The sequence below is a fragment of the Salmo trutta genome, chromosome 29, assembly GCF_901001165.1.
Source record: "Salmo trutta chromosome 29, fSalTru1.1, whole genome shotgun sequence".
NCBI classification, from domain to species: Eukaryota; Metazoa; Chordata; class Actinopteri; order Salmoniformes; family Salmonidae; genus Salmo; species Salmo trutta.
The window spans coordinates 22,565,071-22,574,918 of NC_042985.1; the positions used below are offsets into that span (position 1 = coordinate 22,565,071).

At 44.3% G+C, this 9,848-nt stretch overlaps 1 protein-coding gene across 2 annotated transcripts in view; it reads left to right on the forward strand.

Moving 5' to 3' along the window:
* Window positions 1–9,517, forward strand: part of LOC115167143 (spondin-1) — a 140,364-nt gene extending 130,847 nt beyond the window's left edge. For both annotated transcript variants that reach the window (XM_029721269.1, XM_029721271.1), the window contains exons 9-16: window positions 894–1,034; window positions 2,064–2,139; window positions 2,845–3,027; window positions 4,843–5,013; window positions 5,474–5,641; window positions 5,986–6,150; window positions 7,160–7,453; window positions 8,306–9,517. In XM_029721269.1, coding sequence (XP_029577129.1) covers window positions 894–1,034; window positions 2,064–2,139; window positions 2,845–3,027; window positions 4,843–5,013; window positions 5,474–5,641; window positions 5,986–6,150; window positions 7,160–7,453; window positions 8,306–8,469 — 1,362 coding nt within the window. In that variant the 3' untranslated portion in view covers window positions 8,470–9,517. The remainder of the gene's footprint in view (window positions 1–893; window positions 1,035–2,063; window positions 2,140–2,844; window positions 3,028–4,842; window positions 5,014–5,473; window positions 5,642–5,985; window positions 6,151–7,159; window positions 7,454–8,305) is intronic.
* The last annotated feature ends 331 nt before the right edge of the window (window positions 9,518–9,848 follow it).

Here is a 9,848-nt window from a genome sequence, read left to right on the forward strand (position 1 = left end):
CAATGACCTTACTCATATCAAATGTCTGGAGCCTCAGACATACTTACAGTGTACTTGGGTGGAAGAAAGAACAAGTTGTGTAAGAACCGGTCAAGAGTTATGAAATGAGGTTGTAGAGTGTTTTATTATTGAACGGTGTCTATATATTTTAGTGGTCTCTGTTGTTTCAGGAAGCCTGAAGTTGACGTTTGGAGTTGTTAAAACAGCTCCTGGTAACCTCCTGTGGTGTTCTCTCTCACTGTGTGACTCTGCTCTCCACTGGTGTGAAACAGTAGGATGTATGTAGTGATGTAGCAACCACATTCTATACATTGTAATGGAGGGTTATGCCTGACACATAACATATCAGAAGTTCACAGGTGTGAAAGATTTTGATCACCATAACACAACAGCACTTTACGAAGTTACATGTCAACCCTTTATGTTCAGACTAATGGATGGCTAGTGGATGGCTTGTTTTCCAGTGTTGTGCCTTCAGAAGCCATGTGGCTGTGTTTGCTGTGTTAGCCCCTGGCTAGCAGACGTTTGCTGCAGACTAATGACAACAGTTTCACCACATAACCCCATAACCCACAGTGTCCCTGACCCAGATCTATGGATTCATGTTGTTTTAGTGGATGTGGCTTTGTGACTAGTATAATCTAGGTTTGCCAGTCTTAGGAGGCCGTATGTTATTTGTGCTGGGACAAGACTATATTATAGACGTGTTGTATACCTCCATATTGCACATGAAGAGACCAATTGCAACCTTTCAAGGTTATCTGCAAATACATATTTTATCACTGATATCATGACACTGTTCCTCAATACTACAATGGAACACATATTGACATGAAAAGCACAGTCATGTATCTATGTTGACTCTTCATATGTGTGTGTGTTCTGACCTCCAGTCTCCCAACAAGCCCACAGTCCCTCAGGAGAAGATCCGCCCCCTGACTAGCCTGGACCACCCCCAGAGCCCCTTCTACGACCCTGAGGGGGGCGCCATCACCCCCGTGGCCAGGGTAGTAGTGGAGCGCATCGCCCGAAAGGTCTGTTCATCCAATCATCTCTCTCCACTCTTTCCGTTCCTTTTGCTGCTAAATCTCTCCCACTTTTGTTGCCTCGATCCTCTTTCTTTGCTCACTTCACTTCCTATTTCCATCCTCTTTCTGTCTCACACTCTACTCACTCCTCTTGTTCTTTCCCTCCAGCTGTCACCAACACAACCTGATTTCATGACTGTCAAGGAATGTTTGAGGTTGGCTCTAAGATCTCGAAGCGGTTACAAACGTTTGATTATCTGGCTGTGTTCATAACGTTGTTTCGGTATACGATTTGAAATGAGAAGGTAAACAGCACAATGGAACATATTGGTGTATTGAACTAGAAATGTCAACTTCAAATCTTCAAACACTGAGAGGAAGAGAGATATTTTCAGTCTGAGAAGAAAGTAACTTTATTTTAAATCCCTCTGCATTGTTCCAGTGTCTAACTGTAGATGTTGTGGGTCAATACAGCTGTAGATATAGATGTTAGTTGTATAGGTGCAGTTTGAAGAGAACAGGTGTTGAACAGTGATGTAAATGTCAGTGGACTATAGCATTTACACAGCATCCAGCCTGGTAGACTCAACTGGAATCTCTCCATCTACTCTATTATAGCCTTTGTCAATCTATTGATCCTCACACACTGAAGCATGCAGGTACAAGCACACACGTGCACGCACGCACAATCGCACACACACAGCAACGCCCCCAGCCCCACACACACACCCTATCACTCTGATCGTTTGTCACTTGCCCTAAGCGGACCTCTGTTGTTATGACAGCTGAATGCCATTATCAGCATGTCCCCATATCACCTCCCCGTTCGCTAGAAAGACAGATAACTAAATACGCTAGCTAGATAGCGACAACGTGTGTGTATCTGTGAGCTCCAGCAAAGGTGAGAGGATGCATCAGCTGACCTCCCTGTTTACCCCCTTCTCTGTCTGATAGCCGCCAGAGGCAAACGGAGGATCTTATCACAACAGAGTGGTATGTATTCCACAACGCAGGCCTGTGTTTCTCTGTCCGCAGGGAGAGCAGTGCAACATCGTGCCTGATAACGTGGACGACATTGTGGCTGATATCGCCCAGGAGGAGAAAGAAGAAGGTCTGTGTCTCTCTTTATCTCTCTCTCCCCTCTGTGTCCCTGTATCTCCCCAACTCTGCCAACAAAGGTTGTAATAGAGGAGCGATAAGCAAGAGAGAGGAGAAAGGCATGTCTCTCTCTCTCTCTCCCTCTCTCTCTCTCTCTCTCTCTCTCTCTCTCTTTCTCCCTCTTCCCATCTCCAGGCGTGGGAGATTAGAACCAGAGCTTGAGAAACAGTAGAATTAGTTAACCCAGCTCAGCATAATCGTCCTCCATGTTGCCTTTTATTTCTCTCTCTCTCATGGGAAAGCTGCACAGATGGAATCATAAGCAGATTTGATCAGTAGTGGCATTTTCAATAAATCAATACTGCTGCAGTTGAGATTCTTCCAAGTGAATTGTCGATCCTTAACATGTCCCAGGGACATACGTGTTTGATTTGATTTGAGTCAGATCAGTGTTTCAATAGCACATTACTTAGTGAGGAGGGGCTTAGGCACTCAACACACACCTGAGGAAAAACATAACTAGTTATGACTTTGAACGTTTGTGTTTATGCCCTTCATTTGATGGATGTCTTTCTCCTCTCTCTCTCTCTCTCTCTCTCTCTCTCTCTCTCTCTCTCTTCCTCTAAACCCTCCCCTCCTCTGCCACCCTTTCTCCCCCCTCCCTCCCTCTCTCTGTCTTGCTCTCTCTCTCTCTCGTTCCCACTTTCCCTCCCTTCAGACGACACTCCAGAGACGTGTATCTACTCCAACTGGTCTCCCTGGTCAGCCTGCAGCTCAGCCACCTGTGACAAGGGCAAGAGGATGAGACAGAGGATGCTGAAGGCCCAGTTGGACCTCAGTGTACCCTGTCCTCACACCCAGGACTTTGAGCCCTGCATGGGGCCCGGCTGCAGCGACGAGGGTCAGTATGTTGGATGTACTAGGCAGCTCATGAGACATGGCGGGGTTTCGAACAAAGGTTAACCTGAGATTTACAAGACTGTGTTAGCCTCCTGAGCTAAAGCCGATATGAACCACCCCCGTTACACAAATGTATATTGACATGAACAGATATACTACAATACAATCTAGGATAGAATCTGGAAATGTGTATTTCTTGTTGCTGTCTTGGTGTATAAACACCCATCTAAAAACAAACTTCAACATCCGACCACCAAGTCCCTTTATAAAGCTCTTGGAGCTTTATTAGTGTGGACGTCATCTTTGTTAGCATTTCATAGGTTATTGCAAAGAAGACAGGGAAAGGTAAAATCTGGTTTGCAAAGAAAACAGGGAAAGATAAAATCTGGTTTACTGCAGGTCTTTATTGGTGTTGGGTCATCGATAAAGCCCCCAGCTCGTTTGTAGCTCAGCCAATAAAGTTGTAGCAGCATAGAGGTGAGAGGGACACTGTGTTTCTGAGACAAGCCTATAAAATGTGTAATGGGCTAAAGCTGCTGGGAGGCCACAGTGGATACTAAGGCTTTATTAAAAGACACATAACAAGTTATGAGAATACACACAGCGGCGTCACGTCTTTGCTGCTTGCAGTGAAAGACTAATGAATAATAAAATAGGCTTGTGTGTGTGTGTGTATGTGTGTGTGTGTGTGTGTGTGTGTGTGTGTGTGTGTGTGTGTGTGTGTGTATGCATCAGTGTGTGTATGCATGGGCTCTCACACAAACACACACACACACACACACACACACACACGTGGGCTCTTACTCTGGGCTCTTATTCATGTTTTGCTTATTATTAATGATCCATTAATGATTTGCTCATCTTATTAATGATGAGCTTCTTTATTGAGCAGAGCTTAATGAGTCTTTCAGTCTGGAGAGGGAGGGTTTAGATATAAATCCATGTGAGTCTCACCCAGAACGACTCTTATCCTCCCTCCCTCCCACCTGAACATAATGCAACAACAGCAGGGGGTTGTTATTAATGAGGAGAAACATGTCTGTTGCATAAATGTGTTCACAGCTTATGCATTTTCAAAGCTCTTGGGTAACACTGTGGGTACAGGCGTATTGGTACAATCTCTTGGGTAACACTTTGGGTACAGGCGTACTGGTACAAGCTCTTGGGTAACACTTTGGGTACAGGCGTACTGGTACAATCTCTTGGGTAACACTTTGGGTACAGGCGTACTGGTACAAGCTCTTGGGTAACACTGTGGGTACAGGCGTACTGGTACAAGCTCTTGGTAACACTGTGGGTACAGGCGTACTGGTACAAGCTCTCAGTAACACTGTGGGTACAGGCGTACTGGTACAAGCTCTTGGTAACACTTTGGGTACAGGCGTACTAGTACACGCTCTTGGGTAACACTTTGGGTACAGGCGTACTGGTAAAAGCTCTTGGGTAACACTTTGGGTACAGGCGTACTAGTACACGCTCTTGGGTAACACTTTGGGTACAGGCGTACTAGTACACGCTCTTGGGTAACACTTTGGGTACAGGCGTACTGGTACAAGCTCTTGGGTAACACTGTTACAGGTGTACTGGTACAAGCTCTTCTAATGGCCATGAGCTGACATAGATGCTCATAGTCTCCTATTGTCTTATTATGATAAATGAGACTAACAGGAGGTCCTATAATGTAGATGCATCATACACTGGTTGATTATATAAAGTGTGATGTAGCTACTAACACTGTAAGGACATTAAAATCCTGAATGCAACTCAAATGCCATAACTGGCTGTGACCTTCTGCCCTTTGCCCCCGACCTCCCAGAAGGGTCCACCTGCACGATGTCAGAGTGGATCACCTGGTCTCCGTGCAGCATGTCATGTGGGATGGGCCTGCGGTCCCGGGAACGCTACGTCAAGCAGTTCCCTGACGATGGCTCTGTGTGTACCTTGCCTACTGAGGAGAACGAGAAGTGTATTGTGAACGAGGAATGCAGTGAGTAGCTTTAACCCCTGAAATCAATGGTTCACAAAGTCATTTATCACAAACATCGCTGCATTTAAACGTTTTTGTTTATAATCAGGTAAACAAACATTTTCCGAGGTATAGAAAACTTTTGATTAATCTGTGTATGCGCTTTTCATACAAACAAATCTATGTATTTCTATGCTGTAGATAAATGAGGCTCATTGTGTGCATCAATTCTCAGTGGAAGGGCATCTGCTAAATTATTCAAATGTACTGTTCAAACTATTAGGATGATGTATAATTATGCGTGATTACAGGACAAAGTAATGCATATGTGGATTAAGTTCTGTCTCTCCCATTGAACACACCCACTCCCCCTCTCTTCCTCTCCCCCACCCCCCCTCCTCTTCCCTCTCCCTTTCTCATTCCCTCCTCCTCTTCCCTTCCCCCTCTCCGCCTTTTCCCCTCTGATCCCCCCTCTCTTCAGCACTCAACAGTTGTCTGGTGACAGAGTGGGGTGAGTGGGACTCCTGCAGTGCCACCTGTGGGCTGGGCATGAAGAGAAGGGAACGCATGGTGAAGATGCCTCCCCCAGACGGCTCCATCTGTGGGGCTGAGGTGCTGGAGGTGGAGAAGTGCATGATGCCAGAGTGTCGTGAGTAACACACACACACTCCCGCACGCACACACACACACACACACACACACACACACACACACACACACACACACACACACACACACACACACACACACACACACACACACATAAGCATATGCAGGCTTATACAAACACACACACACACACACACAGTCACACACAGATAAGCATATGCAAGCTTATACAAACAAACACACACATGCACACACACGCTCATCTGCACACACACATGAACACTTGTACAAACGTACACCCACACTAACACTCACACACCACAACAAATGCCAACCAGATGAAATCAGATAGACACTGATGTTGTGTGTGTCCTGTGTGCACAGACACCATCCCCTGTATGCTGTCTCCGTGGTCTGACTGGAGTGACTGCAGTGTGACGTGTGGGAAGGGCATGCGGACGAGGCAGCGCGTGCTCAAGTCTCCTGTGGAGCTGGGAGAGTGTACAGAGGACCTGGAGCAGGTGGAGAAGTGCATGCTGCCAGAGTGTCGTAAGGAACATTCACACACACGCACACACACATTGGAGTGAATCTACTTTCTTCATGTGTGGACACACCAACTGAAACAGTACTGCACATGTGTAATTCATAATAATGCTGATTAGTATCTTCATTGTGCAACCGAGCATCCGTCTGCTTATAATACACTCTCTATCATATCCACATGCACACACACACCACAAACACACTTAAAACACACTTGGCTTGTTAGTGTGTTCACATCTGTTTGACATCTGCGTTAGGGGTGCCCATAGTCTCATCTCCAGCCCAAACTCTCCCAGATAGGGTTATCATGAGAATACCCTGGTGGGGTATTAGCAGGTTTATATGAGAGGGAACATTGGAACCCAGAAGTGCCCATGTGCTCTCACATTTAAGCCTGACTTAATAGGTTATATATATATTCTAGTCAGGTACGAGACTGGCAGACACATTACCATAGGAAAATACTCTCTTTCTCCTCTCCTTTCTTCTGTTCCCTAGAAAATGAGGGAGCTAATTTAAGGGCTGTATTGTGAAGAATGGGATTAAAAGGCAGAAATAACCAGCTTTAACTTTGGCAGACATGTCATTGTATTGCGGTGAAAAAGCTTGTTAACTGGCCTTCCTTCAGTCTTAGTGAGGGTATAAAGCTGGCCGTATTATTCTGGGCAGCCCTAATCATCCTTACAGTTCGTAAGAATGTTCTCGTTATGGACATAAGTCAGAGAATTTGTTTCCAGGGGATTCATATTGTGTTATGTTTAGAACAAGGAACACTAATGCAAAGTCATGACGTGTATCTTCAAGCTTTCTTCCCATATTAACTCTTCACCTTTCTTACTCCACCCTGTCCCCCTCTTCATTATCTCCCATCCCCCTCTCTTCTGTCTCTCTCTCTCGCTCTCTATCCCCCCTTTCTCTCTCCTCTCCATCGCTCTCTCTCACTCCTCTCCATCTCTCTCTCTCTCTCTCTCTCGCTCGCTCTCTCTCTCTCTCTCTCTCTCTCTCTTTACAGCGACAGACTGTATGGTGTCAGAGTGGACGGAGTGGTCTGAGTGTAACAAATCCTGTGGTAAAGGTCACATGATCAGGACACGCATGGTGAAGCTGGAGCCTCAGTTCGGAGGGGACTCGTGTCCAGAGACTGTACAGAGGAAGAAGTGTAAGATCAGGAAGTGTAACCGCGGCGGTGGCCAGGGACAGGTCAACAGCGACGAGAAGAAACGACGCAAGGAGGCGAGGGAGAAGAGGAGGAGCAAACAGGGGGGTCGACAGGGGGAGGAGACCACGTCGACCGCTGAACACCCAGGTTGGTGGGACTCATTATCACCACCTTAACCATTGTCAGCAGCAGTGTTATAGTCATTATCATTTGCATAATCATCAACGATGTAATCATCATCACTGTCATCACAAATCATAGCAAGCTAAATCATAGAGTGTGGATACATGCACACAATAATGTGATTATTGTGGATAGTCAGATTAATATAATAGTTTGATTAAAACGTTTACATGCTTGGCATGAAGATTTTCCCTATTAATTCTGTTTACATGGACACATCTGAAATCAGGCTACCTGATGGCACCCTGATATGTGTAGAAAATCTTCAATGGTAAAAGATTTACCACAGCGAACATGTTATTGTTGGGAAGCATATTTGATTCTGAGTTGGGACATATAAAGTTTGTTTGTGAAAACTACTTCTAAGACACGTACATTCAGTTGTTCCGAACACACTTTACTCGCTCTAAAGAGGGAGGCTCACTCGGCTGGTGCTATCACATTCACAGATCAAATACACCGCTGGCACGCCGATTAAGGTGTTTACATGTCCTAATAATTAACAAAACAATTGCTCAGAAAACCAGATGTTTTAATCGGCGTATGCGTACTTCTTTGACTTTCCCCCGATTAAGATAAGCAGAGTAATGTGTTTACCTGACTATTGTATAATCTACCTACTGCCATGATCAGTTTAATATTCCATTATTAGTGTGCATGTAAATGTACTCATAGAAAACTAAATCACAGTCAGTTTTGATAGTCATTATCTTCAATATGATCATTGCTATTCTTTAACAAGGAACAAATGTCCATGAAAATGTATAAAATGTCTTTCTCCATGCCTTCTCTCTCGTTCTCTTTCTCTCTGGTCAGGCTGTAAGATGAGGCCATGGTCCAGCTGGACGGACTGTACCAAGCTGTGTGGCGGGGGGATTCAGGAGCGGCTCATGACAGCCAAGAGGAGGCTTAAGAGTGCCCAGCTCCCCAGCTGCAAGGACAGGAAGGAGATCCGAGCGTGTAACGTGCACCCCTGCTAGATGGACCAAGTTGGGCGGGACGGGATGGGATGGGTACGGAGTGGGTGGAGGTTGCCCATAAACACTGGTGTGAGGTCAGTTGTTTTCCCCTCTGACAGTTCAGGTTAGGTTTGGGGATTGTAAGCTGATCCTAGATCTGTGCCTATGGGCAACTTGGTTATGGGACGGAGAGTGAGGTGGCATAGTGTCACTCAATGACCCAATGCACTCTGTTTTGGACTGGCATGGACCTTAATCTCTCTTGGTTTAATCCAGGGCTGAGTCTGAATATTCTAGATTGGGGAAGGTACACTGGTTCTGTATACACCTCTATCTAGTCAGAGTTTGGAAAGAGTTTAGAAAATTCTGAAATTACCCATCCTTCAAGGTCAAAGGTCATGTGTTATTTTACAAGGAGGAAGGAAGGAATTCCCTTGGTCTCTTCTCGAGCCTAAAACAAACAGCCATTTCGAGAGAGGATCTTGGCTTCCCAAAATAATGCCTAGCATCTGATGAACCTGACTGATTTTCCTCTGTTCATAAATTAACTAGCTCTGTTACATATAGGATTCTTCTGCAAAATTACTGTAAACTTGTTGTGGTATAATATTCTTGAATAATGATAATGTTGAAAACACCAATTGATTTAATAAGAGATAGTACTGTTAGGCTATATCCTGTAGTATCCTCTTTGGTAGTGTATATTATCCCAGAACTTAAAGCACAGTTACCCAGCCATTCCAGCATTTTATAATCCTTCAGAAAAAAAAGATGTTTCTAGGATCAAGAAATCTCCTGTATGACTTTTTACTCAGCTGTACTACTGTTCATGTAGACACACCGCAATGGAAATCTCTATGATTTTGTGCATTGTTATTATAAGATACATTTTTTTTGTTTGTTTTTTTGCTGTGGATTTTTTGATAAGAATATCACCCGAGAGTCTTACCAAAGTCTTGTGTAGATGTTTTTTACGTGTCTTTACGTCTCTTTTTCCTCTGCTCCTCTAACATATTAATATTTTGGAATATATCACCTTTACAATAAAAGTAAATGTTAGAAGTTGTCATACAGATGTTTATTTTTCTTTGAATACCATTTATATTGAGGTAAATGTATTATATTACTTTGAGGTCCATGTTCATGTCAGCGTTCACATACCATACATAAACCAGTGCACTTCATACTCTTGGCCACTAGATGGAGACTATAAGCTGATTAGAAGTGAGTTCCTTTTAATTTTTAATTTTTTTTATTTCACCTTTATTTAACCAGGTAGTTGAGATACAGTCAATAATACAGTAGGAAAAGTCTATATACAGTGTGTGCAAATGAGGTAAGATAAGGGAGGTAAGGCAATACATAGGCCATGGTGGCGAAGTAATTACAATATACCAATT